The following is a 20804-nucleotide window of genomic DNA, read 5'->3' on the forward strand; positions in this document are numbered from 1 at the left end:
AGTGCAGATTTTGCCAACATAGATGAAAGTTAAGGAATTTGTGAACACTTTGAGGTTGCAGAGAGGGCATTTTTTGAGTGATTTGCAGACTGAGATATCTCTACTTGCAAGTATAGGACTCAAATTCTTAGGGATGTATGAACTGCCTTATCCTGGTCCATCTCATGAAATACTGTAGTAGCACTCCATAGTTTCCGGCAGAGGCCATTCTTAGCTTTGTTACCTGAGATTCTTTTAAGTGATGATGCTACGGCTACAAAGAAAGCACACTTTCTTCCCTTGAGCTGGGTGTCCTTTCCTTTTCCTTTTCGAGCTGGTTCTTAGTACCTCTGAAGCATGGAAAGGTCTAATGTCAGACTGACTCTATCTGTGGAGAGCCAGTTCTAGAGGACTTAGCACATTACGAAGTTGACTGTCCCTTATATACAGACATAAGAAAAAGTTATTTGGAGCCTTTTTTTTTAAAGAAAGTAAAATACAGGGGTGTTAAGGAAAACCTGAGTTATTTATTACATTCAACCAACCCATACGTGATTCAGAGGGTTGTACTATTCACAGCAGAAGCTAATAGATGTAGAGTAAAGTTTTTGGATATTATTGGTATTCTTGAGCAGGGGATTGGACTCGATGGCCTTGTAGGCCCCTTCCAACTCTACTATTCTATGATTCTATAGGTGTTATAAAGATTCAGAGATATAAATGAATTGTGATTGAGAACTAATTAAAGGTTTCTGTATGTCTCATGTTCACCCATTTTACCATCATTTCAGTAATGGATGTTATGTATTTGATAGCTCTGTTGTTTTAACCATATGTAGTACTGAATAATAGTGTAGTAAAATTTCAAGTTTGTATGTGTTGCAATGATCTGTGGATTGTGCAATTAACGTTTTGTGATTGACGCTGCATACCCATGGTTGCAATACTACAAAGCTGTGTGAAAGGGCAGAAGTGGCTTCACCTTTTCAACCATGCACGTGGCTACAGTAGAGCATCAGGCACCACCAGCCATGCACGCAATTATCCCCCACGTGCGTCCTTACCTTTGTGGACTGCAGCCGTGTAAGCACAGTTTGAGTCACTCAGGTGGTTGCAACTCAAGGCTAAACACACATCAGATAGTCCATTAAAAAGTATAGAGAGCATACTGACCAAGAGTATCTCTTGTTTCTTACCCCGGTACCTCATTTATGCATGTACAAAATTATGCATGGTGTGGAGAAAGTGGATAGTTTTTTCTTCACCTTTCACAATGTTAGAACTCCTGGCCATCCCATGAAGCTGAATGGTTGGAGTTTCAAAACAGTTTAAAAGCAAGTACTTCTTCACACAGTGTATATTAAAGTATGGAATGTGTTACAGTAGGTATAGTGATGCCCACTGACTTGTCTTGATGGCTGTGTATTACCTTTAGTAATAGAGGCAATATGCCTCCAAATACCAGTTGCTGGGGAATAGAACCAGGAGGGTACCATTGCCCTCCTGTTGGTAGACTTCCCAGAGGCATCTGATTGGCCACTTTGCAAAGTGGCCAACTTTGAGATGGGCCTTTTGTCTGATCCAGCAGTGCTCCTCTTATGTTTTAGTGCCCTTATTAGGAGAGTGTTGTTTCAAGATTTCTTCCAGTATTCAGGGGGGAAATTACCTTGTGGAGAGTTTTCATTTCAAAGGTAGTCACGTGATCTGGTTTTAAGTTCTCCAAGGCTGACAAATGCTGCATTAATAGCCTATATCCTGGCATGTGCTCCCTGCATTACCTGATTACTGCAGAGATTTCTTCCCATACCCCTTAGGGTCTAATTATAATCTCCATTCACAACTAATTGGCGCATTCTACAGTCACAGAAAAGAAAAAAAATAGCAATTTTCTGTCCAGCCTTTCTTTGACTGGTAACAACTGGCTGAAATGTTAAGCCCTTAATCAACATTGACATGCTGTTGATTCCTGTATTTCTCTCTCCCTGTTTAAATAGAAATCAGTACTACATATTTCTTTGGTTTCAGCATTTCTGAAGTGACTTTAACAGGATTTTAAAACAATCTATTAAGGTTTCATTTGCCTTTTTACTGGTTGATGGATTACATTTGAATTTGTATGTTCCTCAAACCTTTTAAAGATATGAAAGGAAGTATGTGATCATTTACAACTCAGTAAACAAAACCTACCATTTGTTGTTAGAAGAAAAGTAAATCTTTAGAATTTTGTTGTTGTTGTTACTTGTTTGGTATGTTTCACCAAACACTCCAAACTCCAAAATGTCCGGTGGGGAAAACAAAACGTAAATCCCAGCCCTGCCAATAAACATCCCCCCAAAAAACCATTAACTAGATAGCACTTCTGCAGGGTCTCCTAGAATACAGATGGGATTACGAAACAGATTGGGGTTGTTACCTTACAGCAAGGCCCCAGGCTATGCCACTGTCTGAATGATCAAAACCTGTGGACATCAGCTCCAATTTTGGACAAATTCTTTTAAAAACAGTGCAAAGCTGATCTTGTAGATACCTGTTTTTTCTTCTGCCTGTCAAAGAATGAGCTTCTCCTGTCAGGTGTACATAGTGGTTATTGTGGACTTTCTTTTTTCTGTTCTTTGGGGTGTGTGTGTGTATGTGTGTGTGTGGAGGGCTGGGGGGACCTTTTATTTCCTTTACCCTGATGTGGACCACTATTGTGCAGCAATTCCCGTCTCTTCGCATCCGTTTCCAAGAAAGGCATTTTAAATAAATTTTTTTTAAAAAAAAACCCCAAAAGTCCCCAACCGCCTAGTTCAATTCCAGCCTTTTCATTTCTACAATTTAGACCTGGTCTCCATTTCCTTCAAATTCACTGCCATCATCTTTAGTAACAATTAACTTGCTGATACACATGATTAACTCAGTGATATGCATTTTAGCTGATAGTTGTGGTGCATCTGTGGAATGAGCTCCCTAAGGAGGTTCGCTTGGCACCTACATTATATGCTTTTAGATGCCAGGTGAAGACCTTTTTATTCTCCCAGCATTTTAACAGTCTATAAATAAATTTTAACTGGTGTTTTAAATTTGTAATTTTGCATTGCTGCTGTTTTTATCTGGTTGAGCTTTTATATTGTATTTTATATTATGGTTTTACACTGTTGTTTTATACTTTGAATGTTTTTAATTTTTGTGAACCGCCCAGAGAGCTCCGGCTATTGGGCGGTATAGAAATTCAATAAATAAATAAATAAATCTGAAACACCAGTTAAGGCTTTTTAAATTGTTTAGCGCTGGAGTGGTTGGCTGGAAAACAAGTAGCTGGGAGGGGAAGGTTTAAACCTGCCCCTACTCACAAACTGCGGTCCTGATCCAGATTGGGGCCCCGCAAAGTTATTTATAAAAAAAGGCAGAGGGACTTAGCTGCAGACTATGTATTATACATATCCTGCAGTTCAGCCCTTCATAGCAAATGGGTTTGCTGCCATGTAATGTATGAAGTGGCGCGTGTATCATAAATTAAAACAAGTCTCTGCGTATTCAGATATTTTTCAGTATGTTTTTGAAATGTTTTGATGGTTGCTTTCGCTTTTTCGAACAGCCCTCCTGTGAGTGAGCACATCTGGCAACAAAACAACTCTAAAACCTCCTTGATGCCCCAGTTTTCAGGGATGAGCAACAGCAAGCCTGTGGGAACTTACCTCACATCTTCGGAGTTTTCTGCTCCTGCACAAGATGGCTCGCATTTGCCTCACTTCCAGAACAAGGGACTCCAAGTTGGGTCATTGAACGGTCAGGAGAATTCATCACCTGGACGGCAGGAGCAGGACCTTGGCACCAATACCAGCGTCCGAGCTTTCCTCAATTACGGCGGAGCCAGCACCAACAGTAGCCCATCACTGGGAGAGAAACAACCTGCTTTTGTGGCAAATGCGAACGGGTCTCCCAAAACAATGACATCACCGGTGGACAGTGGCTTTTTGCCACACAGCTTCCTTACCTCACCGCCTGGGATCAACAGCCAGAACAGTCCAAGCCAACAGAGCCCGGGAATGAACATGCACCCTCAGCCCCCTCTTCCAGAGAAGAAGAGGACTTCAGAAGGAGAGCGATCTTTTGGCTCCGTCTCGCCGTCTTCGAGCGGCTTCTCCAGCCCAAATAGTGGGAGCACGATCAGCATCCCGTTTCCAAATGTTCTTCCAGATTTCTCTAAAGTTTTAAACACTTCAGCATTGCCAGGTAAGCGCTGTACTCATAGGGGTAAATTCCAGAAGAGCAACTGTATGAACCGGGAAGGGATTCTTAGGCTGGGGCTCAGAAGGGGTGTTCAGACAACTCCCCTCCTCATGTTATTATGTCAGGAGGGAGCAGGATTGTTTCTACCATCTGCCACCACCCTCAAAACCAACATGCCTACCAGCCATACCCTCCCAGTGCCCACCTATTTTGCATAAGTAAGAAGTGGGATCTACACACATACAGATGTGCAAGTGAAGACCTCTAGGTCAGCCTTCCTCAACCTGGAGCGCTCCAGATGTGTTGGACTACAACTCCCAGAATGCCCCAGCCAGCTCTGGGGCATTCTGGGAGATTCAGTCCAACACATCTGGAGCGCCCCAGGTTGAGGAAGGCTGCTCTAGGTGAACAGGAGCCCTGATTGGCCATGTGTAGGCATCCTCCAAATGAAAGGGTCCCCTAGCTTAGTAGGGTTCCTGTTCGCATCAGGGAGGCCCTCATTTGTACATTTTTCTGTGCGTAGGTCCTCTTCCAAATGCGTAGCCAGCAAAGGAGTGTGGTTTTGGCAGTATGATCCGATCAACTTCTCACCCATTAGTAAATGTGTGTATGGTGTCATTTGAGCACCCACAATATGAGATGGGAATTGGGTGGTATAATGAATGACACTACTTCAGACTCTAGGTGGGGATACCACTTTAGAACGTTCCTTCATGTAGGAAAAAAGCCTGTCTACAAATAGAAACCAGGGAGAAAGAATCTACCCCAGCCCTTTGCCAACTGTGCTGATCTTTTTTTCTTGTTTTCATGAAGCTTTTAACATAGCAGAGCATTCGAAACAGTGAACCCCACCCCTTCTGCGCCTACAGTCTGACATTGTGCACCCAGTCCTGCCATCTCAGCATTTTTTTAATTATTGCATTTATATCCCACCTTTTTGCCTCCAAGGAACCCAAGGCGGCGTACATAATCCTCCTCTCCATTTTATCCTCACAACAACAACCCTGTGAGGTGGGTTAGGCTGAGAGTCTGTGACTGGCCCAAAGTCACCCAGTGGGTTTCCATGGCTGAGTGGGGACTAGAATCCAGATTTCCCGACTCCCAGTCCAACACTTTAGCCACTGCACCACACTTTAGCCACTACACCACATTGTCACTTTATTCTGCTGCATGTGTAGACCAGTCTTGATTCACCACAGATGTCCAGGTGATGAACTCCTTAAAAAGTTAGTTTTATTCTATGACATTTACAGTGTGCTGAATTTTAGTTTTTCTTCCTCTCCCTCTTTGTCTTGCAGAAAACACAAGTGATAAACATGTGACTGTAAAGTTTGTACAAGACACCTCCAAGTTCTGGTACAAACCCGAGATCTCAAGAGAGCAAGGTAAGCTAGTTATCATCTTCCCCAGGGCCGGTGCCAGACTATTTTGCACCCTAGGCAAGGTGAACTACTTTCACACATACACACACACACACCCAAAAAATGCCAACTTTGATTTTTAAGAAAACATGTTTCCTGGAAAAAATAAGAAACACAAAATAAGAAACACAATAAGAAGCACAAAACTTGAAACTGCTATATTTATTTTAAAGTGTAAGAAATATGTCATGCCAATTATAGCAAACAAATTGGAAAGGAACGTCTGTGGGTCTAAAATGCATTATTTAATAGGAATATCACCTCCAAATCATCCCCCCCAACTCTCACACACACACGCACACACACACACACACTCAGCATCACTCACTCCAAACAAACACACGCATGAACACATGCATTCATTCAAAGACCCCATGCACCCCATTCACCCATACATTCTCTCTCTCTCTCTCTCTCTCTTCCGGGCGCGTTCCGGAAGTCCGAACGTCGAGCTGCCCCACCCCCACCCCAGCGTCCCTGGCTTCACTTTGTCTGGGTGGGTGCAGGGCGCCATCTCGCCCGCCCAGGCCCAGCTGAATCCTCGGGCCAGGCCGGCTCACAGCCAACACGTGTGAATGCTGCGCTGTGCCTGGCGTCCCTCTTAGCTTGGCGCTCTAGGCGGCCGCTTGAGTGGCCTCTATGGTAGCACCGGCCCTGATGTTCCCACAACATGCAGCTAGCTTAAAAGTTTGTTATATTTATTTATGAATATTTGTAGTTCAGCTTAACGCAGAGCCCCAGGGCAGCTTGCACAATGTTCCTTTTATATATACCCTGATAAGATACATTTATCTCATCCTCTAATGGGACTGTTAGAATCAGAAGGAAAGAAAGGGTATCTTTTCAGAATGAAGACACATCTGGCTGGAGGTATTAAAACTGGGGAAAAGATAGAGCATTAAACTCTGCACTCAGTACAGGGGTGAAGTGTGTCAGTCTTAGTGCAATCCCATGCAATTATCCCTCTTTGACTTTCAGCAAACATAACAACTGATTAGGCTGCACCTGGCCGCATTTCGGAAGCAGGTGATTATTATACAGGACTAAACTAACTTTCTCTTCCCAATCCCCTTCATTGCCCCAAATGTTTCAGATCACATTTGGTTATTGCAGGACCTCTTATACCTTTGTTATGCAGAAATATTAAAAAATAACAAAAGCTAAGTGCTCTTAAAATGCACTGCTTTTTCGTACTTCAATCTTAAATATTGGACCATAGAATTGGAGGTCTTTGGAGGCCATCAAGTCCAATGCAGGATCTGCAAAGCAAGATGCAGCTACAGCATCCCTGACCGGTGACCTCCAGCCTTTGCATAAATACCTTCACCACCTCCTGAGGTCACCTCTTATCCTTGGAAAGTTTCTCCTAAATCTGCTTCCCTGTAATTTCCACCCAGTGGTTTTAGTTCTGGCCTTTGGAGCAAGTCTGCTCCATCTTCTGCATGACAGCCCTTCAGATATTTGAAAATGATCGTGGCTCCCCAGGCTAAATATAGCCAGCTCTTTCAGTCGTTCCACATAGGACCTGGTTTCCGGTCCATTCATCATCCTGTCCTCTGGACGTACTCCAGTTTGTGAATGCGCTCCGGAAAATGTGGTGTCCAGAACCGGATGCAGTACTCTAGATGCGGCCTGACCAGCACAGAGCAGAATGAATATTCCCCGTGATCTGGTCATGCTTCTGTCAATGCAGCCTTAGAGCAGACCTTTGAAACTGGCTGTGATGGTTACATACACCAGGGGTGCAGAACCTCTTTCAGCCTGAGAGCTGAATTCCATTTCGAAGAAACTCTCTCGGGGGCTGCATTCCAGTGGTGGGGAAGGGAGCAGAGGCAAAAGGGTCAGAGCCAAAATACAAAAGATACCAACATATTGTAGCTTAAAGCCGTAGCAGAGGCATTTCAACCTTTTAGAAGGGAGAAAAAACTGCACAAGAACCAGAAAATCACCAATGTACATTGATGTACATTGATGGTGCTACATGTACATTGATGGTGCTATATAAATAAATAATAATAATAATAATAATAACAACAACAACAACAACAAACAACTGGGAGAAATGAGGTGGACCATGTGAGGAACCCCAGAGGGACCACCAGAGGACCTGATTTGGCCCCCTGGGCCTGAGGCTGTGTATCCTTGAGATACATGCACACACACACACACACACACACACACACACACACAGACAGACAGACAGACAGACAGAGATATGAAAGTTCTTTGCCTTTCCCCACTGAAACATGAAGTGGCACTCCTGTCTAAACGTGTCAAATGCAGAGTACCATATCTTCAAGCTATCCATAGATTAAACACATTCAATCAAGATATCTTGCCTCGGAGTTAAATGTAATACATTTAGGGCTGATTTTGATCAGCGCTGCATCTTACACTGTAAAAAGAGGGTGATATTGTGTGTGTATAGCCAAAGCTGGTGTCCTGTGATTACCCACCCTTCTACAGATTCTCTCTGAACTTTGTCCAATTCTGCCTCTGGCTGCTAGCAAACAATAGATCTTTAGTGCAGGGCTTTTGCAACAGTCAGGTTGCCTGCAGTGCCTTAAAGTGCAGGTGTAGCAGGATTTCAGAGGGAAAGAGATTATCAGGGAACACATAGCTATCAGTTCCTTGTTTGCTTTGGATTCACAAACCGGGAAGCTGGGTATTAAGCATTGCACAAGAATAGACAACTGGTAGTTCCTTGTTGTTGTTATTAATGGATGCAGAAGTATGTGTGTGTGCGGGGGAAAGGCTGTGTACCAAAGACTAACTATGCAGCAAGCATTCCTCATTTCTAGCACTTAAATGTGCATGTCATGGTATGGTTACAAAGAAGTGTGCTAAATGACAATGGTGAATTCCTCATAAAAGGTTTCAGGTCGTTTTCCCGACTGTGGAGGACAAAGTAATTTTCTATAGCTGTGATGTCTTCTAACATTTTGGGACCATCGGACGCTTTTGCCTGGTGCAGACAGAAGGGTTTTGATATCCTAACCATGATTAAGAGATTGGAAGCACCCTGCAGGCTTGCAAATTCTTTCCCTCTCTGTTGTTATATGTGAATTCCTCACTCCTTCCCTTTTGGGGAGACTAACCATGCTTAGCTTCAAACCAGAGTTTGTAACTGTAAGTAGAAGCAGGTTTGCAAACTGTGGTTGAACACTGTGACCATAATACTGCACCTCGGTTAGCTCTGAAAGGGGAATGTGGGGAAAGGAATGTGGTTCTTTTTCATGGGGTGAGGGTGGGGCTCTGATCTTTTTGTGAACTGCCCAGAGAGCTTTGGCTATTGGGCAGTATAAAAATGTTATAAATAAATAAATAAATGATCTCCTGAGTGTACTATGCCTGCACCATCCCAGGCATAATACTTGCCATTCATATTTCCACCTTTGCCGTCATTCTGAGTATTGTGGGGCATTCAAATTAGGGGTGTGCTCCAATCCATTATGGATCCCCTGATCCAAAGCAGAGCAGGCCAATCCGGACCTCCAAAGCCCGGTTCCGGAGCAGATTGAGGGAGATCTGGATCGGACTGAAGCGATTCGGACCGTTCCGAAGCTTCGGAGCCTTGTAAGTGGGGAGGGGGGCTTACTTGGCTCCCCCATCTGCCACCGCCGCTGCAGCCCGTGCGGCGATGGCAGTGGAGCCAGGTAAAGGGGGGAGGGGGGCTTACCTGGCTCCATCATCCGCTGCGGTCTGTGCGGTGGCTTCAACTGCCGCCCAGGCCTAAGGCTGGAAATAGGCCTGGGCAGCAGTTGAAGTTGCCGCACAGACCGCAGCAGATGACAGAGCCAGGTAAGGGGGGAAGGTGGCTTACCTGGCTTCGCTACTGCCTGGAACTAATTCAAATAGCCACCTGCTTTCCCCCACCCATCAGTGTGGAAGAGGGCACCTTGCTGAGAACACCCCCTCACACCTGGAACCCTCTGAAACCTTGCTGTTCACAAAAGAGTCAGGTTATACGTGCACAGAACTGTCAGAACAACAGAGTGGCATCTGTTGATAAAGAATTTGGCCCATCTCTGGTGCAGGTTTCTTTTGCAACCTTTCCCAACCTGGTGCCCTCCAGATGTGTTGGACTACAGCTCCCAGCATCCCCCTGCCTACAGGCTGGGGGCTGCTGGGCACCAGGTGTGGGACAGCTATTTCAGTGGTTGTGACGGTGTAATAGTGACAGTCCTAAACAAACAGTCTTGTTGCTCTCTAGGCTGTATTTGCTCCCCTTGTACTTTAAGGGAAAGAGAATCATAGAATCATAGAATAGCAGAGTTGGAAGGGGCCTACAAGGCCATCGTGTCCAACCCCCTGCTCAATGCAAACAAAAGATTGTCAGCTGTTCATGTAACGATTTGGGACCATTGCATGTGTTACTATGGCTAAAGCAGCCCTCTTCACACCTCTCTTCACTTTCTTTCTTCTCATGCAGCCATTGCAGTTCTGAAGGATAAGGAACCGGGATCATTCATTGTCCGTGACAGTCACTCATTCAGAGGAGCCTATGGCCTGGCCATGAAAGTTGCTATACCTCCCCCTTCAGTGATGCAGCTAAACAAGAAAGGTATACGACTTTTTCACCCATCTCCAGTTCAGCAGCTGTACAATTTGGGGAAAGGGATTTTTTAAAGGCTCAATCTTAGGCATATATTATTATTATTATTATTATTATTATTATTATTATTATTCATAAAGCGCCATCAATTTTCATGGCGCTGTACAAAATAAAACAAAACAAGACAATGTGCCATATGGCTTACAATCTAAAACCATCATAACAGACAGGAGGGAGGGAAAAAACCAATAGGGGTAGGGACATTAAAACTAAATATAGACTAGTATGACCACGCTACAGTTAAAAAGCTTTCTAGAAAAGAAATGTTTTCAAGCGAGATCTAAAAACAGAAACTGACGTCGTGGTCTGCAAATGCACTGGAAGAGAATTCCAGGCATAGGGGGCAGCGAGCAAGAATGGGCGAAGACGAGCGAGAGAGGTGGAAACTCTTGGGCAGGTGAGAGACATGCTGTTATTGGAGCGGAGGGCACGAGCAGGGCGATGGAGTGAAATAAGGGACGAAAGGTAGGGAGGAGCCAGATCATGACAGGCTTTAAAAGTAAGAAGAAGACGCTTGTACTGGAGGGATTTTAAAAGCGGAGTGACATGATCAAAACGACGAGCCAAGAAAATAATCCTAGCCGCCGAATGATGAATGGAGACCAGTGGAAACAAATGAGAAGAAGGAAGACCGGTCAACAAAAGATTACAATAATCCAGGCGACAAATAACCAAAGCAGGAACAAGGGTCTTGGCGGAAGAGACTGATAGGAACGGTCGAATTCTAGTGATGTTGTACAAGAAAACAACAACAAGACTTAGCTACAGCCTCAATATGTGATGAAAAGGAAAGTGAAGAATTAAAAATAAAACCAAGGCTACGAGCTTCCTCAACAGGATGGAGCGTAACATTATTAATGGTGATAGAGAAGGAAGGAGAAGGAAGAGATTTAGGAGGAAAAACTAGCAATTCTGTTTTTGCCATGTTCAGTTTCTTTTGGGCAGCAATAGCCAATTCTTCACCTTTTCAAATATGTAAATAATGCAAATTCCATATCATTTCACTTCCCCCCAGGTACAATGAATTCTTCTGCGCATTAGCATTAACTTAGCAGGGATGGCCAAAAGTGTTTCGTCACCCAAGTTGGGTATAATTGCATAAGTCAAGAGAGGAGTGCAGCTTTTCTTGCACCATTGCACAGCATGCTAGGGCGGCACATCTTAAATCGCATGCAGGCTTTTGGTGTCTAACTCTACTGCTACAGCTGTTCCAAACAAGCATAGATGTAGTTCTCTTAGAAATCCTTGGTATATCCCCTGCCAGCTGGATCTAATGGAATTTGCATGCTTCTAGTCCATAACAAACTCTGCCCTCAGTTGCTGATAAGATATACTAGTTTTGCCTCCTCCAAAGTTGCCGCTTCACTGCAAATGAGGACAAGCCAATAGCACCAACAGCACTATGGTTCCCACGCTGTGCTTACGGTCCTTTTCTTCTATACTATGATAGGCAGTCAGCCCCAGACTCTTGCTTGTTTACAAATGCTGTTACTTCATATTAATTCATTGGCCCCAATGGCTTTGTCTTCCGTTGTTTTATGCCACAGTTGGAGATCTGTCCAATGAACTAGTCCGGCATTTTCTGATTGAATGCACCCATAAGGGAGTGAGATTGAAAGGATGCCCCAATGAGCCGTATTTTGGTAAGTACACCTACTATAGCTTATCAGTGTTGCTCCTCTCACTGCCCTTGAGAACGATGGTCATTGAAACATGGTGGGCAAGTTTAATAAAACAATACACATTTGTGTAGCAGTTTGGTAAAAACAAATTAGTACTACACCAGGGGCAGGGAATCTGTGGCCTTCCAGATGTGGTTAGACTCCAGTTTCCATCGCCCCTGCCCATTGGCCAAGGTGGCTGTGGCTGGTGAAAGTTTGTGTCCAACAATATCTGGAGGGCCGTAGGTCCTCCACCTCTGTTCTCCACTACTCGACTTGTTCGGCTGCTCTGGGGAACAAGCTCCCACGGCCTTAGCAGAAAAGACCACAACTGGGGGAGTAAAGCGCTTTTCCTAGGAAAGAAAAGATAATGTCCTTGACTTGATTTCCACATAAATAAGCCAGTGCTTGGGTCATCCCTAGGACCACTGTTCATTGATACCTCCACTACCAGTTCCTCTTTTATAGTTTGTATTTCTCCCTTATTTCCTGCTCCAGACCCGTCTTCCCCTTCCAGCTGAGCTTCTGCCATGTTTCTGGGTGGGTTTGCACGTCACGTTAAGCCATAGTGGTTTATAAGCTACTGCCTCGGGTGCCTCCCCTGTGATCTTTCTCAAGATCGGACAATTAAGCTATGCGACATGGTTTATTCCCCACCCCTCCTCCCCATATAGTGCTCCCCCTCGGCTGGGATGATATCCTGGCTTCCTTTGCGCTGGATTCCGTTATCCCACCGACCCTTGCATTGCAGCTCCATCATGTTCCTCTTGGTTGGCTGTGCACTGGGGTGGGCAGGTGTCTTCCTGTATCTTCCGTCTCTGCCTAATTGCCGCCGATCTCACCCCGGCTTTGCTTTTTTACGGAAAAGTGAGTGGAAACAAACTATTTTCTCCCTTTCCCTTCTCTTTCCCTTCGCTTTCCCGCCTTTCCTCAGTTCTTATTCCTATCCTGCAGCCCCAATGTCCAAGCCTTTCCCCACCTCACCAGCAGTAAACAAACAATAAAAGGAAGCTGTTTTATGGCGACCTATTTGACCTGCTTAAAACCGGGCTTCCTTAATACTGCTTTGAATCTATGAAGGCACTTTGCACCTAAAAGAGGGAAGGGTGGCCCTAAACCCTTGAAAGTTTACAGAACTGGAGCCGAATTTCATACATCACTGTCGCTCATGGGGATGTACCCAACGCGCAATGAAAATTTTGCACTGCTATGCCTCCATACCAAAAAGGGGGTGGCAGCTCTAGACCCTTGAAAGTTTGCAAGACTGGGACAAAATTTCAAACGTATGTTCCCATTATGGGGAGGCACCTGAGGCAGAACTAAAACCCTGTGCAGCTATGCCTCTCCAAAGGAAATATGGGGGGGGGGGTTTGACACTTTGCAGAGCACACCGCTAAGGGAGGGGAGAGGGCAGAAGCAGGCAGAGAGCGCACTGTGTCGCTAGGCAGATCTCGGAAACAGAGATTGCCTGAAAGGAGCAGAGTGGCCGCAGCGGTTTTGACGGCTCTTGTCAGGCGACTCTGAAGGCAATGTGCTTAAAACACTCTGGAGCACAAGGCAACGTGTTAAGCCACGATGGATTAAATAAACCTCACTGCAGATGGTGACTTATCAGGGTGGCCTATTTTGGCTATTTAAACCACCATGGTTGGGGAAAAACAGCATGCCGACAACACGATAAGCAATCATGCTTAATTCAGAAAAATAAACCAACATGGCTTAATGTGCTGTTAGAACCCAGTCTCTGTCTCCTAGTTTTTCCCCCTGTGCCCTAAGCTGTTTTCCATATTTTTTGTTCTTATTAACTTCATTTTTATATTGGGGGCGCATGGAGAATTGATTCTTTTAAGGTTCAAAAGGTTTATCTCTTGGATATAAAGTGCATGTCTGTATTTGACTTTGTCTTTATTCTGTTTTGAAACCAAAACCCTGGTAAATGAAAGTCCAGTAGGTGATGACTCCATGAACAATACAGTATAATGGATGGGTTTAGAGGCTGATCCACATTCTGATCCAGCAAGGGAGATCTATACATGGATTCATCTTTGGGCTGAGGAAGCCCATGAGCAAATCAGATACAGATATCAATCCAGAGACAAGTTATGGAATGCAGTTGCCTCCATGTGACCACAGAAAGAAGCCTCGTTTATATATGCAGCAGAATGAGGCGGTAGACTGGACTGGATCCTTTAAAACAAAAACAAAGAAACCCTTCCCCATGTAAAAGAAACTCCCTGCAAGCGGAAAGAAGCCTGGCACAGTAGGGAGAAAGGTGAAGCCTCCGCTGTGCTAGTTTTCATCTTGCAGAGTCTCTCTTATGTAGGGAACTCTTCAAAACTGGTACCCCCTCCTGATCCATTCTACTCTTTCTGCCACATGTATGGACCAGACCGTAGTCATCTGCAAGGAAGTGTCGGACACAACTAAGGCACCAAGAGAGCAGGTGGAGATGCTTGGCTTCCATCCATGTGGCAAGAGGTGGATGGGAGGGGTCACCTTCAGCTGCTCTGTGATATGACTAGCTAAGCATGGTGCCTCCTTAGAAAGGACGATCCCTGGGTCGGAGGGCAAAGGGTAAGGAAACGAGTGCGTTAATGTTGAGAAACCGCTGAAAAAGGAGTTTTTGGTCAGTAGATACAGGACACAAGAGCTAAAAATAAATAAGGACCTTGTAAAGAACTGCATGCAAACCTTTTACGTAATATAATAGCTAACTTGGTGTATCATCTTGTTCTAACCACAGGGAGTTTGACAGCTTTGGTGTATCAACATTCCATTACTCCCCTGGCTCTGCCCTGCAAGCTTCTCATCCCAGACCGAGGTATTCTCCTTAAAGTAGAAACATACAGTTCCCAATCCCGGTCCCATTTCCTCATGGCGCTCTTTCAAAACAGCCCCCTTGTAGCTTTGGTTGAACCAGCAACTGCTGTGGTATTTGTCAGGGGTAGGGATTTAGATATAAAGGTGTGTTTTAAGAGCTGACTTAAGTTCCTCGTTCTGGTATCAAATGATCTAGTCACTCAAAAACACGTGGTTATCATTTTAGGCACATGATTAGTGCCAGTGGGTTGTATACTTGATACCAGCTGCACGCCTTGGGGAAAATCACTGCGTTCAAATATAGACCAAACTACAGGTTTTGTGTAACCTACAAAAATAGAAGCTTTTATTGAAAGTGAGCATAAAGAGCACTGGGGATGGATTGGAAGCACCTCCCCTCCATCACATTTTTTCTTAAGCAATTCTGCAAGTTCACAGCAAAAGCCAGCAATGGGTGGGTAGCACTGATTGGCCCCATACTGTGACGCCACCCAGACATTTCTCCTCCAATCCCCCTACATTTGCAATAAGACTAGTGTGCAGCACAATATGGCCTAGCTGATCCTGTGTTATAAACTTTAATATACCTACCTCCAACCCACAGAACAGTTTGCAACTGTTTTTAAAACGTTTCCATTTTTAACGAGACAAATGGCCGAACATGTAAGCCGATTAACAGACATGTAGTGCTTTAGCAGTAAAAGTTCTGATGTATGGGTGAAGAGGCAAGATGGATTTGACCTGTACTTCTGTCACGACACCCATCAGCAGAGGAGAACCCGCTGTGACTTCTCCTTTAAATGTTATATACACCATCACCCTTCAGATATCATGCTGGCAATATTTGTAATTCAAGCATCTGAGTTTCTCTGCTGCACACGTGAACATAAAAAAGCATACATTAAAAATGGTTAGGTACAATTTCTTTATATTGCATGAATATATTGTTAAAGAAATACCATGTTAACTTTAGTTTTTCCCTTGCCTCTGGGACCATTAGTAAAAGCGCTACCTAGAGCGAATTTGTAAATAAATTTGAATGTTCAAATTTATTTAATGCAAGAGGATGCAAGGCGGCTGTTTATGTTTGCTTTTTTAAAAGTTATTTACAGTGAAAGGGGTTATCATCCAGCGAATGCTAAGCACCCTTAAATCTCATTTATTCCAAGCATGCCCTTAACTCTCTCATGGAAATCATTGGGACTTAAAAGTGGGTTGGGTTCGGTCCAGAACATCCTCATCAACTGTAACAGGAAGCTCCCAATATGGTGTCATCCAAAAAACACAGCATCTGATGGACTTCTGAGTCCCAGTTATAATTAAAATGTAAACGTCTGGTTTTGTATGCAGATCCACTAGAGGAGATTTCCGAAACCTCCCCGCAGACTGCTGCAAACTCGGCTGCAGAACTTCTGAAGCAAGGGGCAGGTCAGTGAGAAATTCCTGATGCGTCGTGGTATCAAAACCCAGCAGCCAACTGAGATGGCTAAAAAAGCAGGCAGAATTCTAAGCTATTGTAGTCTGAATTGCTATAGATTTCCAAGAAGTTCAAATTTTCAGACATTTTAAATGGGGAAAAAAAATTGAATGCGGAAGTGAAAATGTTTTTATGAAATCCAGAGAATTGGCAAATGGTATAAAAGTTTTGACATTCATAAAATATTTTCAAAGAGTGAAACATTTCAATAAGTTTGTTTTTTAACCCCAGTGCAAATTTCATGCAAATGCCGCTTCTGCCCACCCCGGTTGATTTTGATAGCATAAGAGTGCAGCATTGCCTACTGGTGGCAAGAAATGGCAGGGATTTCTGGGGACTTCTTTTCATTTGGTTGTTTGTCTAACCCAAGTCACAGACTTGTGTGTTGGGTCAGGTATGTCAACCTAAATCCTGTTTTAAAAATGAACATTATTCTCTGCCACAGAGTGTATTGCTGCAGAAGCAATGGCGTTCATAAACAGCTTCAAAGGCCAGAAAAGAATAGTGGAACATCTAACTGTTTGGTTTCCAGTACTAAGCTGTTGACTGTCAACTGTTAGGTCTCAGTTGTCTTCTCCCATGGTCATAACACTTGAGCAGCCTTTCCTAATAACCTGGTGCCCTCCCTGAGTGGGGCATGCTGGGAATTATAGTCCAACACACCTGGAGGGCACCAGGTTGGGGAAGGCTGCATTTGAGAGTCAACTATAAGTGCACTCGGCTGTCCACTACCTGGGACGCGGCAGCAGCTCACTCTGCTGCTTATAATTTTTTTTAGAGAGTTGCATGATGTGCAGTTTACACGGCCACGTGCTAAAGGCTCACCTTGTGGTGAAAGTCTCCATCTGGGGCAATTAGAGGTGTGCCCTGGCCTTCGCTTCCTTGACTCAAGCCAAGGGCATCTGGAACCACCCTGCAACTTAGAGCTCATCTACACCAAGCAGGATATTGTACTATGAAAGTGGTATGAAAGCAGTATATAAAAGACAGGATCTACACTCCTGCTTTATGGCGGTATTGAAGCGCACTGACAACTGTTGGGGCCCATTGGCACATACCATAGACCGCTTTCGTAGTGGAATATCCTGCTTGGTATAGATGAGTCCCTGGGCAGTCTGTTTGCTCTTCCAAAATAACATTGGCATTTGAGACTCTAGCTGGTCATGGAAGCATGGTAAAGATGTGATTTCAGGGTGCCTTTATTCACATGCATATCTCTTTTCTCCAGCCATGGTTATTTGTGGTTTGTGGATCACCGACATGGAGCCACCGGATAAGCACAGTGGAGGAGCAGAGGTTTACACTGAGGCACTTGTTTGCTCTTGGAGATCCATCTGGAACTTGTAACCATTTCCAGAGGGATAGCTGCATTAGTCGGTTGCAACGAAAACCATGAAGAACCTTGTGGCACCTTAAAGACTAACTAATTTATTATGACATTAGCATTTGATTTGGCTCAAATATCGGCTCTGTCAGTACTATTCTCAGTTTTGTAAAGCTGCATATGGCAAATGGCAAAAATGTTGATAATTTGAATGAATGCGTGAACAGCAATGTTACGTTTTTCTGTGCCAATTGTAAAATGAGCGCTCTTAAGGCCTGAATTTTTACCCTAAACTTTATTTGGTTAAGTTTGAAGCCTCTAAACAATGCATCTATGTTTACTGAAAAAGAATGCTTTGTTTTTAAGGATGAGGAATGGGAGATGATGGAGTGGAATTTCCATATATGCCTATAGAACCCCGCTGGGCGAGTTTTCTGCCGCTTTTGCCTCATGACTCTGTAGGCATGTGAAATAGTCCACGAAGCCCGACACGACACAACAATCAACGGTTGTGCAGATAGTCAACCTTGCACACCGTTGATTATCTGTGTTGGTTATTTCAAGGAAATAACCAACGGTTGTTTGTAAAGATCTCGACAGAGGTCACGATAGTCAACAGTTGACTATTTAATCAACCGTTGGCTATTGTGTCATCTGAATCCAGTCACTATGTGCTTGTTGCGTTGCAGCAGTCATCTGACGTCTGAGGTGCCATCTAGTTTCAGCCTTTGTACTGCAATGTGGTCAGGCAACAGATGGAATTGAAAGGGTGAAGCATCTCAGCCCAAGAACGTTACTTCTTCTTCGTGGTCTCTATGCATCACACATATGGGCTTTGCGCCTGCGCAGAGACCAGACCGGAACCTTCTATAGCTGAGTGGAACGTTTTTGGCGGGAACCCCTCCCCCACGCTACTGTGCATGTCCATGGGGTTCCCGCCCTTACCTCAGTTCTTCTTCGTCCGCCATTGTGCACAGACCTGTTTAACCGAACCTCTAGCGTTTTTCTTATTAACTTTATTCTCTCTTTTACGATCTTCTTCGTTTTTCGGTCTTTTTCTAAGACTCTTCTTACTACTTTTCTTATATTAAATATATATATATATATATTGTAGATAGTTTTCCTCAGCGACTTCGGTCGCGTGAGGCCTGTATGGCAGTTGAAGCCCCGTTTACGAAGTGTGTGAAGTGTGGGGCCACGCTTCCACCTATTGACGGACACTCCCTCTGTGTCCTTTGTTTGTGCTAAGGCCATATCGTTGAGGCCTGCCATCATTGCATGTCGTTTACAAAACAAACGAGGAAAAGCAGAGCTGACGACCTCCCTCCATCTTGGGGGGAAAAAGCTCTCAGAGCTACGGAGGCTCCTACTATGGATAAAACGGCAGTCAGTAAGTCCGTTACCGACAAAACGGCAGCCAGTAAGACCGTTGATGACCGTTGCACTGAGGTGCCTGAGAATTCCAGAGGGCTAATAGGGCTCAGATACCCCTAATGCCTGGACGGTCACTGGTGAGTTCCGCAGCCAGGAAAATCTCCAAAAAAGGCCCGGGCTCCCAAATCTTCGACGATCGACAAAACGGCAGCCAGTAAGTCCGTTGATGACCGTTGCACTGAGGTGCCTGAGAATTCCAGAGCGGCTAATAGGGCTCAGATACCCCTAACGCCTGGACGGTCACTGGCGAGTTCCGCGGCCAGGAAAATCTCCAAAAAAGGCCCGGGCTCCCAAATCTTCGATGATGGACAAAACGGCAGCCAGTAAGTCCGTTGATGACCGTTGCACTGAGGTGCCTGAATATTCCAGAGCGGCTAATAGGGCTCAGACACCCCTAACGCCTGGACGGTCACTGGCGAGTTCCGCGGCCAGGAAAATCTCCAAAAAAGGCCCGGGCTCCCAAATCTTCGACGATCGACAAAACGGCAGCCAGTAAGTCCGTTGATGACCGTTGCACTGAGGTGCCTGAATATTCCAGAGCGGCTAATAGGGCTCAGATACCCCTAACTCCTGGACGGTCACTGGCGAGTCCCGCGGCCAGGAAAATCTCCAAAAAAGGCCCGGACTCCCAAATCTTCTTCGGAAATGGAGCGGCGGAACCGGCTAGGAGTCACTCTACTCCTCCTGCCTTACCGACCGCTTCGATACCGAGGCCTCCCTCGGTATCGAGATTCCAGCCGCTACCGATGGCTACGGTACCGACGCACCCGCCCAGTCTATCGGAGGGCGAGTTGCGGGATTCGGTTTCAGCGGCCTCTTTCCGAGAGCCTACCAGGCTGTGAGAGGTTCAGGGACTAATCCCTCTACCGCCTTCGGAATGGGATCGATATCGCCCACTTCCAGGGTGACCACCAGTACCCTCAAGAAGAGTATTATGCGCACCCTTCGCTTACATTGAGGGTGTGTCATCTACCGCTGCCTCCACCGCCCGCCCACCAATGTCCACGGTGTCGACGCCTCGACACCGTACCCAGCCATCGGCATCGACTGCCGCGGTTACCACGATACCAACGGAGCATGTGTCATCTACTGCTGCCTCCACCGCCCGCCCACCAATGTCCACGGTGTCGACGCCTCGACACCGTACACAGCCATCGGCATCGACTGCCGCGGTTACCACGATACCGACGGAGCATGTATACCTCCAGGTGGTTACAGTATCCTTGCCTGAAGAAAATTATCATCGGATTCTGAATTGGGGTTGTCGGCTACTCCATCGATGCCTTCACCATAAGATGAGGCTCCTGACAACGACCCTTCTTCCCCTTCCGACGATATGGTCAGATATAGTCAGATCTTCTGACCATATGCTTAGAATGGCTCAGGCATTAGGACTGATGATCCAGCACCACATGCTTTAAAGCAAATGGCTCAATTATTCTGGAAAACACCGGCTATGTCTCAAGCCACATCGTAAAGGCTAGAGACCCTCTATCGAGTCTAACAAGAAAATGTACAGTTTCTGGTCCAACATCCCAAACCTAATTCGATCGTAGGGAGTCGGCTCAAGGCCGCTCACAGAAGGCACATTCTGCACCCGTGGACAGAGAGGGCAGAAAGTTGGACCTTACGGGCCGGAGGATTTACTCCTCTGCTTCTTTGGGCATCAGCCTACGAGGCTACCATGGCACGATACCAGCTCTTCCTCTGGGAGAAAATAGGATCACTAGGTGAACATCTCCCAGAGGACAAAAAAGAGCGGGCATGAGTCTTCCAAAGTGAAGCTTCAGCCATAGCCAGGCAACAAGTGTCGACAGCGCGACACCAAGTTGACTGCCATTCCAAGTCGATGATGGGACCC

The 20804-nt window shown here is 45.2% G+C and overlaps 1 protein-coding gene across 6 annotated transcripts in view; it reads left to right on the top strand.

Moving 5' to 3' along the window:
* Nucleotides 1-20804, top strand: part of TNS3 (tensin 3) — a 315310-nt gene that overhangs the window by 283937 nt on the left and 10569 nt on the right. For all 6 annotated transcript variants that reach the window (XM_063130602.1, XM_063130576.1, XM_063130593.1 and 3 more), the window contains 6 exons: nucleotides 3557-4194; nucleotides 5490-5576; nucleotides 10045-10176; nucleotides 11775-11870; nucleotides 14632-14709; nucleotides 16059-16136. In XM_063130602.1, coding sequence (XP_062986672.1) covers nucleotides 3557-4194; nucleotides 5490-5576; nucleotides 10045-10176; nucleotides 11775-11870; nucleotides 14632-14709; nucleotides 16059-16136 — 1109 coding nt within the window. The remainder of the gene's footprint in view (nucleotides 1-3556; nucleotides 4195-5489; nucleotides 5577-10044; nucleotides 10177-11774; nucleotides 11871-14631; nucleotides 14710-16058; nucleotides 16137-20804) is intronic.

The sequence above is a fragment of the Elgaria multicarinata genome, chromosome 1 (assembly GCF_023053635.1).
Source record: "Elgaria multicarinata webbii isolate HBS135686 ecotype San Diego chromosome 1, rElgMul1.1.pri, whole genome shotgun sequence".
Lineage (NCBI taxonomy): Eukaryota > Metazoa > Chordata > Lepidosauria > Squamata > Anguidae > Elgaria > Elgaria multicarinata.